The 16,427-nt window shown below is 33.3% G+C and overlaps 2 protein-coding genes across 2 annotated transcripts; both read right to left on the bottom strand.

Annotated features, from left to right (window-relative positions):
• Positions 1 to 2,184: 2,184 nt before the first annotated feature.
• LOC110726665 (peptide methionine sulfoxide reductase-like) lies at positions 2,185 to 2,505 on the bottom strand (the record flags this gene model as incomplete). The annotated part of the gene is made up of 1 exon (XM_021906135.1): positions 2,185 to 2,505. A coding segment is annotated over exon 1 (321 nt), but the record flags the coding sequence as incomplete, so codon positions are not given.
• Positions 2,506 to 6,571: 4,066 nt separating this feature from the next.
• On the bottom strand, positions 6,572 to 12,475 carry LOC110726840 (BTB/POZ and TAZ domain-containing protein 1-like). Its single transcript, XM_021906368.1, has 5 exons — positions 12,038 to 12,475; positions 11,773 to 11,909; positions 9,966 to 10,269; positions 8,598 to 8,914; positions 6,572 to 7,091 (listed from the first exon to the last, which is right to left on the bottom strand). The coding sequence occupies exons 1-5, from the start codon at positions 12,185 to 12,187 to the stop codon at positions 6,911 to 6,913; spliced, it is 1,089 nt and encodes a 362-aa protein (XP_021762060.1). The 5' UTR covers positions 12,188 to 12,475; the 3' UTR covers positions 6,572 to 6,910.
• Between the last annotated feature and the right edge of the window lie 3,952 nt (positions 12,476 to 16,427).

The raw sequence follows: 16,427 nt of genomic DNA, 5'->3' as shown, positions 1-16,427 counted from the left end.
AGTTAATGCCGACGTTGGTCTCGTCCCGCTCTGAAAAAGAAAAGGGGAAAGGTCAGTTCAGTCAGGTTGGCACAGCATAAAAAAGCGAAGTGAGAGGAGAAAAAGAGATAATTAAAAAGCCTCGGCCCCAGCCGAAGAAGCTTACCATCCTTAAACTTTCGGTTGAGGCCGACAGCTGCTAGCATGTTCTCTTGGAAAACATAATGCGTATCGGGGAGCCAAGTCTCCGGGATATGCTGCATTCGGCCGCTGCCCCCCCCCCCGGTTCGGCAGCTTGCCGAAGATATTCTGTTGATTAAGGTTTGGATCTGGGCCGTTATCTGCGGGGGGACCTAAACTTCCCATGTCGGGATCAGGCTCAGCAAGGTACCGGGGAGCGCTGAAGACGCAAGGGTGGCCCGGGTCTGTGGGTGCCCTAACCCAAATCCATTGACCTCTCCAGTCCTTGTCTGAAGAGTCGTTCGGCCACATGGTTAGGTACTGGGGCCGAGACTCAATCCGGTACCACCCAGAACCATGACTTCCGTGCCCACTTTGAATATTTGGCACTAGCCGATGAAGCTTTTTGAAGCAGTGCAGGTTCGACACATACCTGAAGAACTTGCAGACCCATAAGTATGTCATCACCCTTCGGATGCTAGTAGGAGTTAGTTGACATAGGGAAATATTGTAGTGGATCAGCAAGTCTCGGACGAATACGTCCAAAGGGAACCTCAGCCCATACTGAAGTTGTCTTATGTACACCCCCACATACCCCGGGGGTGGACGATGGATTCTATCGGATGCCACGGGCATTCGGCACCAATACCCATCAGCTTCAAGGATGCCGTAATGCAACTCAATTTGTTCGGCAAACCGATACTGTTCGGCATTCTCCACCCACCATGAGTAGGGGCGGTTCTTTATCATGGCCGAAGCTACTTCGGCATCCTCCCACTCTGAAAACCCGGGAAGGATATCCCAAAGGACATCGGGAACTTCATCGTCCCGCCCAGAAGCGCTCGGCCCCTCCGTTCTCTGAGGAGGAGCCGAGGAAACTGGAGTCGCCCTGATCCCTTCAGCAGGGTCAGACTCTGCTCTTCGTCCATTCCAGGTCCCAATCCTGTTCCTGGGATCGGGAATTGGCCTTGCTCTTCTTGGAGCACGGGCTCTACCCCTAACTCCTCTCGCCATTGATAATTTCGAAGAAAAAAGTCGAAAAAAAAGGAAGGAGTTCAAATTCGAAGAAAAATAAACTAAAATCAAAGGAATTTACCTTAATCTGAAGCGAAAGTTGCCGATTTACGAATTGGTAGTGGCAAGTCTCAGTTTCTAAGCTTAATGCTCAGGGAGTCCGCGTTTCAATTTCTCTTAAATACCCCACTAAGTAACCGTTAAACACACGACCTTGCGATTAAACTGCCCATTATCCGTCCAACTTCCACAATTATCCGCCTTAACTGTTGTTATCTCATTAATTACGGTTTAATTACGGTTTAAATTCAAATTTTTGGATTAATTAAATCATTCACTTCCCTCCTTTTCTGATTAAATCAAACCCGACCCGTCATCCTTCCAAATCGGGTCTGGGGGGCAAGTTGTTTGGGTCCAATTTAGTCCAATTGGGCTTAGGCATTAAATGATCCAATTAAAAGCCCAAGGTCAAGGTTCATTTCTCCAATTGTGCTAAAGTCAAAGATCAGTCCTCAAGGCAAGCCAATTGGGCTAAGGCCCAACTTCTCCATGTATGCAGAGGTATAAAAGCCATCAATATTACATTTGTACATTCATTCAAGCAAAGCCTCAAGCAATTAATTCTCTTGCATAGTGTTCTCTTTCTACGCACTGTACTGACTTTAGCATCGGAGGGGCCTTCCTCGGCAACACCCCCGAGGCTAGTTTACGTGTATTTACTGTGCAGGAAACCTTCGGCCCAACGTTACTTGGATCGAATCTAGTCTTCTCCAGTTCATCGGACCTTCGACAAGGTCCCATTGTTTTCACCCGAAACAGATAGTAGATACCACAGTACCATCCCAACAAAAGTAATTACCTTTATACAAACAAACAAACTAAAATTTCATATCAAATTACGTATGTCATACATCAAAAATTGAAAACTTACCACAATCAAAATTTAAAATTTAAAAAAAAAAAAAAACAATTACAATAGAATTCCTTATTATAATTACAAAAAGATTATACCTGACGATTAAGAGTGGTAGGATCATGTCGAGACCAAAAAAGGTCAAGAAGATTAGTATAAGGGCACACATTCGGGTCAAAATGAACCCGAACAACTTCAACATGGTTAGTAGTTCCGGAGCAAACAAGCTTGTAATTGGGGTCAGGAAGATGACCTTGAGAATACCCAACTTCAGTTTTAACCACACCTTCAATTCTCTGAAAGGCTAACTCAACACCCCAGAAACACCCGGCTCCGAATTGGGCTAGCTCCAAACCCGCTTGATCCGGGTTGTCTGAATCGGGTTCTAATGCTGGGTTGTTTGTATTTGGGTCTGCCATTGTTGTGGATTGTGTGAATGATTCAAGGGTTAGTGAAGATATAGATAGTTTATCTCATGAAATATAGAATATAATTATATATGGAATTTTATAAAGTCAAAGATTTGAATTTTCTAATGTAGTTGACTAGGAAGCCAGGAACCACTAATTTTGATTTTTATTTTTACTAATTTTGGACTTGTTACTACATTTATTTCAACAATAATTACTAAAAATAATTTAAATTTATTATGTGAGAATGGGAATATGAAGAAAAATACTACGAGTAGTAAATAGAAAAATGATAAACATAGCCATTAAAGCTAAAAAAGAAATATTGAGGATGAATTAACATAAATTAAAGGAAATTTTGACTTTTACCACCTTCAAATAACCACTTAATTGAATTTACCACCTCCAAAAAAAAAGATTTACTTTACCACCAACAAAATTTCCAAAAAATCGATTTTACCACCAACTAACGGATTCCGTCCACGAATCCGTTAGTAGGGCCCACCTTTTTGACGTTTCTTCTTCATCTTCCCCGATCTTTCGTGTAAACCAACCAGCAACGAAATCAACTACCTCGGTTGGTCGGAATTTCGTGTGTGACTTAGGAGGGGCCGGAATTTGGTGTGTGGGTTAGGGAGGTGGTCGGAATTAGGTGGTGGTTAGGGTTTTAGGAGTGCGAAATTTGGTGGTGGCTAGGGTTTTTAGAGTGGTCGGAATTAGAAGGGGATTTATGGGTGGTCGGGATTTGGTGGCTGCCAAAAACTAAGAAGCCAAATCACCAACAACAGGGATACAAATCGATTATCATCAACATTTCTACAAACCAAAGCAATTAATCCATTACAACACCCACAAATCGAAACCTCAAAACCAGAAAAAGAATTGGGTAAATCAAATCTTGTCAATCGTTTTTAGCATCAAGCTCAGAACCCCACTTCAATGGAGTCGATTCCAGGTGACTTCCATGGTTGAGGATAAGAAGACGACGGTCAGAGGAGAGAGAATGAGCGAGATGAAGTCTGATTAAATGGGTGCTGCTGATTGATTAAGGAATGCCAAGCCTTGGAAACGCATTTGAAGCGAAGTAGTGATTTAGTGGGTAATCGAAAAGAATGGAGGTGATTAACTCCATTGGAAGAGACGCCATTGTTGTGGCTTTCGAGAAAACAGAGCAAAAAAATAAATAAAAATTGGTGGAAAGGTGGTTGTGGTTGTGCGGTGCGGTGGTGGGGCTGGTCGTAGAGGTTAGGTGGTGGGGGCTGGTCGTGGCCGGTCGGCGGTGGGGGTCCCGACGGTGGTAGCAACACCGGTTGATTAATGGGGATTTTTTTAATTTTTTTTTAAACTTACCCAATAATATGGCGACATGTGTGCAAGGTAGGCCCCACTAACGGATTTATGGACGGAATCCGTTAGTTGGAGGTGATTGGTGGTAAAACTGATGTTTTATTTTTTTATGAGGTGGTAAAGTAAATCTTTTTTTTTGGAGGTGGTAAATTCAATAAAGTCGTTATTTGAAGGTGGTAAAAATCAAAATTTCCTAAATTAAATAAATCCATTTACGCGTGATTTTGTCATGAATTTTCTACTCCGTACTTAATTTCATTTTATAAAGATTTAATACTTTTTATATAACTCTAAGAATTACATATATCATTACCCAAATAAATATAATGGTAATCCAATTTAGTAAAATAGTGCGGAGTATTAAAAATTAATAGGAGTATCAATAAGTATCATGAATGAATGATCAATATATTGTACCTTGGCCTATGTAAATAAATGAAGGAATGACCAATATATCTTATCAATTGTACCTTGGCCTATGTGAATAAAATGAAATTAATATGGAGTAAATTTAATTTTATCTTATTATTTTTCTATATGAGGGAATTTGTATCTTATTAATAAATAAAATAATATTAATCTCAAAATAGATATAATTTTTTAATGGATTGTTTGGTACATATAAAAGGAAAGGGAATAAGTTTTTTTTTTTTTTTTTTTTTTTTTTGAGAAAAAAGCGACAACCCAAAATATATTAATCGAGAGACAAAGTGTCTGATAGTAAATATGAAGCAATATTCATAGGACAGTAATTAACCCACACTTCATAATTACCCTCCTCTATACGACTATACATGAGCTCAAGTGCCTAATAAAAAGAAGAGAAACAACTCCTCAAATAAATGATATCCTACACATTTACTGATTTACCTAGTAGGGGTTGGGAATAAACTTAGAATAATTTGGAAGTTTGGAGGAATGAAGAGGACAAAAGGGAGAAAAAAAAAAAGGAAAGGAGGGGGGGGGGGGTAACAAACAGATCTAAGGGAAAAAAATGTTTGATTTGCTTATCCTTTGATGAATACCCCTAACCAAATGATCCCTAAATTTAATATTATATGGATTTTTTTTTTTTGAAAACCCGTTAATATTATATGGATATTGTAATTTGTGAATATATTTTTATTAAGAGATATTTTATGAATATTTAGAAGAATTTTTGGATAAATATATCAATGGTCATTTTGGTTATTACATTTTTGGTAATATTTTGTAAAAGTTTGTCAATTTATTTGATAAAAATAATATTTCTATATCAGGGAAGCATTATATTTAGAAAAGTTTATACTAATGTAATTTACTTGAAGCCTTAAAGGAAATTAAAATGACACGCATGTTTTTTTAATACAGCTATTGAAGTATTGATTCATTTTATCAAGTATTCAAAAGTTGTGAAAATGGGCCAAGGTTCACACCTAATTATTCATTACAACTTTACAAGTAACAATCTCTAAGACTATAATTATATTGGACCTTTGCACATTTTGGATATTAGTAAGAGCAAGAATTTTGTATCTCCTCTTTAAGTACAAGTCTCTTAAATGGCTCATAAACTTACACGAAAAGTTGGACATCTTCCCACACTTGGTCATAAACTCATAAATGAATTGTTTGGATAATTGGATTTATAGAGTAATTCACATTTCTCAATCCAATAAAGTAGACGACCCAATAATAAAAGAGAACCTTTTGTCCTATCTTTACCTTGAATACCATTGATCATTTATCCCCCTCCCAAGTAGGGATGGCAATCTAATCCGGATCCGATCCTACTCCGCCCCAATCTGAGATAAAAATATCCACTCCGAGTCCGAGAAAAAAGTAATCCGAGTTCGACTCAGTTAAAATAATCCGACTCCGAGTCGGAGGAGGGTCGGAGTCGGATCCTACAAAAAATCCGAGAAAAAAATCCGACTCCGACAAATGTCCAACTTTAACGGATTATCCGACTCCGACTCTAATAGATAGTGGATTTTTGTATGGGTCATGGTGGCATTGGATGAGGGTTGTAAAGGCCCAAATAGCCCAACATCTCAAAATATATTGAATAATGAAAAAAAAAACTCGGAGTCGGGTCGGATCGGAGTCGGAGTCGGAGGTCGGATATTAAAGTCGGAGTCGGATGTCGGAGTCGGATGTCGGATTTAACCTCCGACTTCCTGTCGGGTCGAAGTCGGATTTAGCATAATCCGCTCCGAGTCCGACCCGTTGCCATCCCTACTCCCAAGTTGCCTTCACCATTTCAGTAACTCCTCGCACACTAACCAACACCCAACCTTAAGCACTGGTGCTCTGCCATCAACGTCACCTTTTCTTACACTAACCATTATAGGCAACGAACCACTACCACCTATGGGTGTGTTTTACCCGACTTGAACTTATTAGATCTTTCAAAACTTTTTTTAATTGTAATTTGAAATTGAGTAACCCTTACATAACTTATTATTTGTAAACCAAACTTATCTACGTAGCCTTTATGGCTTTATAAGAAACCATCCGTATTAGATCAAACTTTGTATCTACATAGCCTCTTTAAAAATCAACAATAGAGTTCTATAGATGCTCTATTATTGCAGATAATGCATGATAAAACCTAAAACATAGAAAGTTAATTGTCACATTAGGCCTTTATGATAAGTATAAAACTACCATAGAGAGTTTTGCCTTTCGAACCGCCAGTCTGGCAATTGGGGCCACCGGACCAGGCTATGTAGATAACATTGAGCAATTTCTTTAAACAACAAACAATATTTCATATCATTTTCATTATTTAGACAACTAACTTTCACATCATCTACAAAATTATTCACAATATTACCATCACATTTCAACAACTCTCCTCTAATACCTACAGCTTGGAGAGATCACTGAAATCTCCTAAACTATACTACTAATATAATCTATTATACAACCACCACCCAAGTTCCAATAAGGGTGTGTGGTTCTTTCCCCTCGAGATGAGAGCTTCCTAACGTTGTAATTTTTCATACCATACTCAACTTTATACATAACTCGGAGAAAAAAAAGGTGGGAGGGAAACATTATAGACATTGGATTGATAGACCCGTCAAGCTTGGAGACCTTGGAGGCAAGAAATTGCGTGCTGAAGTTCTCTCTTTGGTTGTGGTTTAGAGTCTTTAGACCGAGACAGAGAAGATATGGTCTTGGCTGAGACTACCTTCCTCACCAATAGCCTCCACTTTGCATCATCTCCTTTCTTCTCTTGTTGCATCTTCAACTTGAATTGTCTGTAAACGTTTTCAATAATATCAACATCAATAATTAGCAATACGAAGTACTCCTACATTACAATTACATAAAATTGATGACCCATCAACAAATTATCATATCTATTTCCTTTTTTTTTTTTTTTTGAGGACATCATATCTATTTCCTTATGACAATGAAATATAACTTCATAGAAAACATGGCACACATGAAATTATTGATCACACAAAAACGGCCACAATATGTCAATTATAAAGCAAACACTAATAATTATCGTTCTCTTTACACATTTGATGTTACAATATCGACTTTTCCTATCTATCAGTGATTTTGTTGTATTCGTACTATATTTAATCTCCTACCAAACACGTGCAATTTTTTTAAAAAATATCTAGTGTTAATTACTCATAATCCTGTTTCTAAATAAATGTCGTTTCTATCTTTTGAAGTTACAAAAATTAACTATACAAGTTGAATTCGAGTACTATTAAAAGAAAATCATAATAAAAGTTCAATCGTAAAAGCGAGCACGTCCTTTGAACAAAAAAAAAAAGACAAGCTCATGGGGTCATGGAAGATTAGGACATTGAATCTATACAAGGTATATAGAAACATATACTCCGTAAACATTAAAGCGATAACGCCGATAAGTTAGAAAGGTTCATATACAAAAAAAACTAAAGGTAGGCAAAAGCTACGCATGAACTACAAGCCAACAACTAAGGTGATGATCAACCTTCCCTAGTTGTAGAAGTCTTGCGAAAAAAAACAATGCTTTGAATAGGCCCCATTTGTGGGTGTGATAGCTAACAAATGGCATCAAAGTGCGGAAATAATGGGTGAAATTATATTTTGATAAGGTCCTATTATTGCGGAAACAGGACAAATTGAGGTTTGTGAGTCCAAATCTGCTTTAATTATAAATGATTGTCCTACATGATCACAACTTTAGGGAGTTGAAAGGTACTCAAAAAAGGCCAAAATTTGATCTTATAAGTAATAAATTAAAGGATAAAATGGCTGGATTTTTTTGTTGTTAAAGAAGGATCCCACAGATCCACATTTCTAACATTGGTAGACCAACTCGCCGAAAGCACATTCATATGGAAGGTTGTTCTAGAGCCTAAAGGAAGCTAAAAAGAAGTAGAAAACACGTTTACAAGATGTAAGGTCGAATCTTGGTCACACCCAATGTCTCAATTTGATACCTATATAGTAGGGTATATTAGTTATTCTTGTCGATATCAACCAACTTAGATGATAAGCTATTGGAATTCAATGATATTTGAGAACTAATGTTAAGTCTCGTCATCTCATACATACAGCTAGTCTTGAGTGAGACCATCCAACACACAATTAACTTTGTATAATAAAGTTTTAGGTATATTCAATCAATGACCTTTAGCTACCAAAATCTAGCATTGAGGCACGCCACTATCTCACAAACTCAAATGAGAACATAAGATTAAGGGCACATATAAAAATATCTAAGCTAATAAAAAAGACAAATTTAGGTAAAATATTACCTGCAAAGAGGAACTCTGCAATTGCCTGGTTGTTCACACATAGAAGCATGAAGTTTAAGAAGTTGCCACATGCGCTTGCATCTTGAGCACCCACCATTGACCCTCTTCTTACACGTGGCAAAGTGTTTGATCAACAGCTGGAGGCCCTGACACGTGGAAAATCTTTTGCAAGGCTCCTTCTTCTTGGAGGGTTCCATGTCATAGGGACCCACACCGGTGCACCCTTCTGTGCATATGTGCACTAAACAGTCCATTGCTTCGCTTAGCTGTATGTACAAGTTTTGTTCTTCCTTGTTCTTCTTTGTCCTCTTCTTTCTCTGCAATTTGATGTTAAAAAATCCAGCTTTGTAAGCACTATCATCAATTGCCGCCCCTTATAATCAAACAAGACATGGCACATGATTTTATTTTACTTGTATTTGGTTTTACCACTCGTGCTTCTTGCGCGTATGTTGTTAATAAGGGTGTAAATGAGTCGAGACTCTCAAAATTGCAGATGATTGCGTATATTAATACTTTATACTTGTATTAAGTTTGTATATTGTTAGTATGCACAAGAGAGTATTTGAGTTGAGACTCTTAATAAACAACACAAGGTCAAGTTTGGTTGAGGTACTATACCATTTAAGTTTTACATATTATATGGACAAATGTAATCTAGAAATATAAATTTAGACGCAAATTAAAATCACTATCAAAAATACTATTTCTACGGAGTAAATTACTGTTAATAAAAAAAGTTGGACTTGAAACCTACAAAATTTGACTAACTGTTTTAAAAAGTGTCAAGGATGAAAACTTTATTTCTAGTTCTTGTAAAAGACGCATTTTATTTCCTCCACACAAAAAAGCAAAGCAAACATCTGATTAGAATTGAAACAGCACAAATTTGACCTCTTCCAAAAAACTTGAAATATCTTGCCTAAGTTAATCAAAAGCACGGTTATTATTGGTTAACAAAAAATTCAGGCTTTCTAATCAGTTGTGATTATCACTTTGAATTAACATCAGATATTTTTCATAAATAAACAAAATATAATCATCCAATGAATTGGAAAGCTATGATGTTCAATGTATTTGTAACGACCATTTTAAGAAAATTAACCACAATTAGTGCAATCCGATATTTTGGATTTAACAATACTTATAAAAAAATCTCATAATGATATGGTGTACTCCGTAGTTTTAATCAATGATTTCAATTCAAAAACTTTGGTAATAATAAGGTGAAGAAAACCAGGTCATACGTAACTTTATCATCTATTCAGGTGGGCTGAAAAAACACCAAATCGCATGCCAAAAACACAATCAATAAGGTTGAGATATTTCACAGCACTCAAAAAATCAAGCAAGTAAATAATTGCTTACCAATACATTTTCCTCAATGAACTGTAAGATCTCTAGCTCCAACCAAGGATCATGCTTTTGAAGAAATTTGTAGCCCTCAGTCTTTTCAATAGCCTTAAACTTAGTTGCAGCAAACTTCATACCCTTGAGGTAAAGATCCGGTGCATCACACAGTCTAGCCAATTGAAGTACATCGATAACATTATCAACGACTAGCCTTTCAGCTAATCCTTTGCTACATCTTTGCTTCAGTGTTGGCACTGCGAACACATGAGAAAGTGCTAGGAGATGGATTCCATATTTCTCCATCTCTTCGTTCGTGCAGCTGATCATAAACAATTAACAACCATACCATCAGCAATTCAGCATGATTGCGATTTACCAAAACTCAATGTTCTTATAGAAACAATTATTGAATTAACCTCTATAGCAAATAGCAATAACAAATATTGTTAAAATGTTTTAGCATATAGCATTATTCCTTGTTATGGAAAAATACATTTCGCTTTCTATTATATTAATGCTTTGGCAATGTGAAAGCATCAAATTACATAAAAATTAATGCTTCTTTTGATTCTTTATGAATCACATCTCATGGTTGGGAGGTTGCTCTTATACTTTCTCATTGCAAAATTGTATTTTTTTTTTTTTTTGTTTTTTGTTTTTTGTTTTTTTTTTTTTTAATACAAAACACACCAACGTGTCTAATTGTCATGAATTCAATACTAAAGTTAATCAGCAAATTCTACTAAGGAATTCAATTTTATTTTTATTTTTTTACTCCATCAGATTTTTTTGGTTCTTTTTACTTTGATTTTTTTTTTTCTCACAAAATGATTCCAATCTTTATTATACATCAAAATTAAATCCTAACACACTATGATTGAAACATCATTTAATTTGGTCATTAAAATCAGAATTAATTAGCTAAACATTAATCCTTAATAATCAATTGTATTCAACAAAAAATTCAATACTCTGTATGAAGATTTCACTAAAACAAAAATACGTAGTAAATCAGCAAAAATTACAGGGATTGACAATAATAACAGAGCATAAATATAAAATCAGGCATACTAATCAACTACATGAATAGTATTATGCTTATTGCTTAACATATACGTAGTAGATTTCGTCATTCATTGTGTAATAACACTAGTCCTCTAAAAAAAAAAAAAATTAAGAATTCGTCAAATGTTTCCTAATTTCTAGCAAGAAAAGTCAAGCCACGAGCCAAAAGGAAAACAGGATTCAACATCATCGCATCTTTTTGACCATTTGTTCCTAAAATTACAACAATTAAAATCCTTTTTTTTTTTTTCTTTTTTTTTTTTTTTCTTGACGAGGACAACAATTAAAAATCTAAAACCGTGTATAAATGCAAGTATGCAACACTATCAATATGTACGAAAATGTTGTCTCATGTCGAAATATGGACTAATATAGTTACTCTTCCGATCACCGATTAATTTTTCCGATAATTGTAACTAATTCTGCAATCCTAAATCCCTTAATTAGATTCCTATTTCTATTTATTATTTGAAGAATAAACACTAGAAATAAAAATTTAACAAAAGGGATAGAGAGAATACATTTTAAATTACAAAAGTAGTACGGTAATTTATTTTTAAAAAAAAAATGGTGCGAGTAATTATTTCGGAATTTCCTACCTAAAAAAAACGGTAAATCAAGATATTTGTCAATTATACATGGCAAATTAACCAATATTCCAACAAAGTTTATAGTCCTTTATCATCAATAATACTAAAATCTCTTAATAACGCGTTAATAATATCTAAAAATAAACAAATAAGGAAAGAAAAATTACCGGTAAGTGTAAAGGAATCGGACAAAGGCGGAGACGGCGTCACAAGGAACTCCAAGAATCGGAATCGCTTTCTCCCCTGTTTTCCGATTCATCTTCGGCTTTTCCACCATATTCTCAACTACCGGCGACGCCATTGCCTTTTAAAAATCATATTCCAATTCAAATCAATACTCAATTTCAAAAAAAAAAAAAAAAATTCGTCTCTAAAAGTTCTTCTTGTTTCAACGGCATAGTAAAAAATTACAAAACCGGAGAAAATGATTACCAGAATGTGAGAATGAGCAGGAATGCGAACGCCGGCGGAGGTAACAACATTGAGGTCAGGTTGCGGGAGGTTTCCGGCGAGTTTCCCGGCGAAAAGAGAAGCTTCGAGAGATTTATCGGCGAATTCGTCGGCGAAATTGGTAGGACACATGATGTTTTAGTGTTGGTTTTTTGGTTGATTTTTTGTTTTGGTGGTAATTGTGATTGAAAGAATATCATGGACGTTGTTGAAGCGAAAGAGGAGATGTGAAGTGGACTTATATAGAGAGTTAAGAGAGAAAAAATGGGAGGAAATTTGATTGTGTTTACACGCGTCTGATTTAGCGCGTGGTGTTTACGATGACTAGCAGGAAAATGAGAGAGTTGAGATGGGTAGACGTGGCACAGCTAGGGGAGGGCTTATCTGCTTATATATTTTTTTTATAAGTTTTTTGAACAACTTATCTGCTTATATTTCTTCTTCTTTTTTTTTTGTTTATTTTTTTTGTAGGGAAAATGAAATTTAAATGGGTCCTTTTTTATTGGAATTAATTACTCCGTATGATATGTTACCGGTTTTTTGAGTTGTCATTATTAATAACAGCATTAGTTGTTTTAACAGCATTTAACAATATGATGTAATAGGGTCTTATTGGTAAAAAATGAGTCGACAGGATATGAAATACGTAGCTTCTTTAGCTTGATATTATCTTTATTACCAATTAAATTTAACATTTTGATTAATATTCTCTCCGTCTTTTTATTAGAGTTTCATTTCTTTACATTATGAGTAATAAATGTTAAAAATGTCGAAATGGGACTTTAACAAAAGAACGGGGAGTATATATTCGTAAATTTGGTCATTATTAATTATGTCTCACTCCACCCGCACATATTTTAGAACTAAAAACCCTAATCATCATTTGCAATAATTTGTGCCATTTTTCTATGATGATGCATCAATTTTAAAAACAAGGGATGTATAAAGTATGGAAATTAATAATTTACTGAAAATATACATTGAAAATTTGAAATAAATCTAAGATAACTTTTACACTCTATAATACGGAGTAACATTTCTTTTCTATACGTACATAACGATCAAAGTTATACTTGTGAATTTAGGGTCAAATAAAGCTTATGAGTTGAAAAGATAAAACTCAAAGTGTATTTAACTTAATTAAAACCAATGTGATAAAATTTACTTTATTCTATTACTCAGTTACTCTTATAACAATTAAAGTGGGTCAATGCGTTAATTCGTTGATACTCATTGTAGTCCCACCGGATCATTTTGTAAGGTAGAAGAATTCCTCCCATAATCGCTAATTAGGGCCTGTTCCGATTGTCTGAACTGAACTGAACTTATTAATTAGTGATTTTTAACTACGGATTAGTGATCTTTGATTATTTATTGATTATTTATTACTATACATATGTGTATATACAAATGTACATATTATTATTAATATTATTATTATTATTATTAATTATTGATTATTATTATTATTATTATTATTTATTGATTATTATTATTGTTATTGTTATTGTTATTATTATTATTTATTGATTATTATTATTATTAGTATTATTATTTCAATTATTATTATTATTATTATTTATTGATGATTATTATTATTATTATTTATTACTTATTGATTATTATTATTATTATTATTATTATTATTATTATTGTTGTTGTTGTTGTTAATATTATTATTATTGTTGTTGTTGTTGTTGTTGTTGTTGTCGTCGTCGTTGTTGTAATAAGAGGTTAAAAGAATGAAATTTGGCTTTATATCATTAGCGATATCATTAGACGTAAATTAAGAGCTGAACTGAACTGAACTAAACTGAATTTCAACGGAAGAGAACAGGCCCTTAGTTTTGTATGAAACTTTTTTTTTTTCTTTATCAATATAGCGGAATTAAATCAACCCCTCCTTATTTTGGTTGTTTAGCTAGGCCCATTTTTAGGATGCAATGATGCATCGATGCATGTGATAGATTAAAGATGTATGAGTGAAAATTTATTAGAAAACATAAACCAACAATAATTCTTAGTGCCAACTTTTAAAACAACTGCGTGCATGAATCGAACAGATCAAATTATACATAGTAGAAAATTTTACAGCCTTTTTTCTTTTTTAATTTATTTAAATTTTTTTTAACTAACTTACGTACTGCATTACATGTTATTTACATCAACTTCAGAAAATTCTTTTAAAGTTTTAATGATTCATATTCTTGACTCTTGAGCATAAGACTTGGACAAAGTCTTCACAATCATGGCAGGATTGGCAGCACATTAAAACTAAAAAGTATACCTTCGTTTTTAGGCTTATTATTTACAATACAAAATAGTACTCCCCTTCGTGTTTTTTTTTTTTTAATGTATCACTTTGATTTTTGTATTATTCACATGCTTGACATAATTTTTTCACCTTTACAAAATAAATAATTGTTATTATATAATATAATATATCATTATATTCGTCATAATGTCTAGTTTCATAATATAATTTTGTTATAATTTTTACTAGTTAATAGTTAAAGATATTAATGGTCAAAATTACGTCTCGGCAAATGTGTCGATCAAACTGATGCAAATAATAAATAAAATAATAATAATAATAATAATAATAATAATAATAATAATAATAGAATACGGTTATTATATTTTAAAGCCATGAGATCAATTTTTGATATAAAAATTAATAGAATGATTCTTGCTTATGTTATTATATTCCTATGATAACTTACAATTGACTTTTTTAAATTGTCAATTCTAGGTTGTATATGAATACGGTAGATAGATTGATATATGGCCTGCAAAGAAGTCTTATCTTTAACCCCTTTCAAAACAATCATATACTTCCTCCGTTTTTTTTTACTTGACCTGTTTATTTTATCACACTTGTCAATACAAAACTTTAACGATCAATAACTTAAATTCTCTATAAGTAAAAATTATAAAAGTTATATATTATGATAGTACTTATTGAGACGAATCCAAAAAGATCATACATGAATATATTTTTCCTTACATATTATTCACAAAATATGGTCAAAAGAGGGATAGTGAATAGTATAAAAGTCAAAACGGGTCAAGTAATAAAAAATGGAGGAAGTATAATAAAGCAAGATATTATAAGTTCAAGCTGCTACCTTTAGACCTAAATTGGCTTGATTAGACAATGTTCAACATTGTAGAGTACTTGTTTGATTAACTTATAAATGGAAATGGATTTTTCTAGAAGTAAACATATACAAAACGTATTTGCATGTAAGTGTTTTATTCACCAACTTTTAAGATGTTTTTCTTACTAAAAATGATGGAACTACCTAAGTTATGTGGATTTCTCATAAATCCATATTATTAGTAGTAGAACTTATGGTTTGTTCACTTCATCTTAATTTCAGTTCAATTTAACTCCTAATTTTCTTCTCTCATAAAATATTTATTTTATTTCAGTTCATTTCAGCTCAACTTCAATCAGTTCAGTTCAATAAATATGAACATACCCTTATTATGTTCAACCAAATGAAATTTTCGTGTTTTTATTAACTATGCAAATCTTACAAAACCTAATCAAGAAAGCAATGAATAATAAATGTGGGTGGACAACCAAATATGGAACTCTTATGATTGATTTATGACATGTCTAAACCTAGGATATTTTTTTACTTAGGAGATTGACGTGGAAAAAGCATAATTTTTTTTTTCTTTTTTTTTTTTTGAAGGGTCAGATATTTTTCTTTTTAGCAACGTTGAAGACTGAAGAAGGGGGGAAAATCCGGCTCTTGGGCTAATGAAACGCCCAAAAGCAAAAAGCCCATCCTACGTGTCAATTTCAAGCTAATCCTTTTACACATGGACAGCCACATACATTTTCTGTTTTGGATAAACCTCTCAAATAGTAATTACACGTGGCAACTACTTATAATGTCAAGCAAAAATCATAACTTAAATTTATGTCATTCAATGTTTCTCAAATTATTATCTATCATTCAACTAATAGAATAATTATAGAGGATAGGATTGGTGGATAAATAAGGGCATGTTCCGATTGACTGAACTCAGCTGAACTGAACTTATTAATTAGTGATTTCTAACTACGGATTAGTGATCTTTGATTATTTATTACTATACATATGTGTATATACAAATGTACATAATAATAATAATAATAATAATAATAATATTATTATTATTATTATTATAAATAATTTTGATTATTAATTTTGATTATTATTATTATTATTTATTGATTATTATTATTATTATTATTATTATTTATTGATGATTATTATTATTATTATTATTTATTGATTATTATTATTAGTATTATTATTTCAATTATTATTGTTATTATTATTATTATTATTATTTATTGATTATTATTATTATT

The sequence above is a fragment of the Chenopodium quinoa genome, unplaced genomic scaffold (genome assembly GCF_001683475.1).
Source record: "Chenopodium quinoa cultivar QQ74 unplaced genomic scaffold, ASM168347v1, whole genome shotgun sequence".
Lineage (NCBI taxonomy): Eukaryota > Viridiplantae > Streptophyta > Magnoliopsida > Caryophyllales > Amaranthaceae > Chenopodium > Chenopodium quinoa.
Note: the sequence above shows the minus strand (reverse complement) of the source record. Positions and strands in the feature narration are given on the sequence as shown.

What these genes read in the sequence shown, in the direction of transcription:
- LOC110726840 (XM_021906368.1), bottom strand. Translation starts at nt 12,187, where the DNA reads ATGTGTCCTACCAATTTCGCCGACGAATTCGCCGATAAATCTCTCGAA. An exon ending in CGATTCCTTTACACTTACCG is followed by an intron (nt 10,270 to 11,772) that starts GTAATTTTTCTT and finishes GTTTATGATCAG; the next exon opens with CTGCACGAACGAAGAGATGG. An exon ending in TGCAGAGTTCCTCTTTGCAG is followed by an intron (nt 7,092 to 8,597) that starts GTAATATTTTAC and finishes AAACGTTTACAG; the next exon opens with ACAATTCAAGTTGAAGATGC.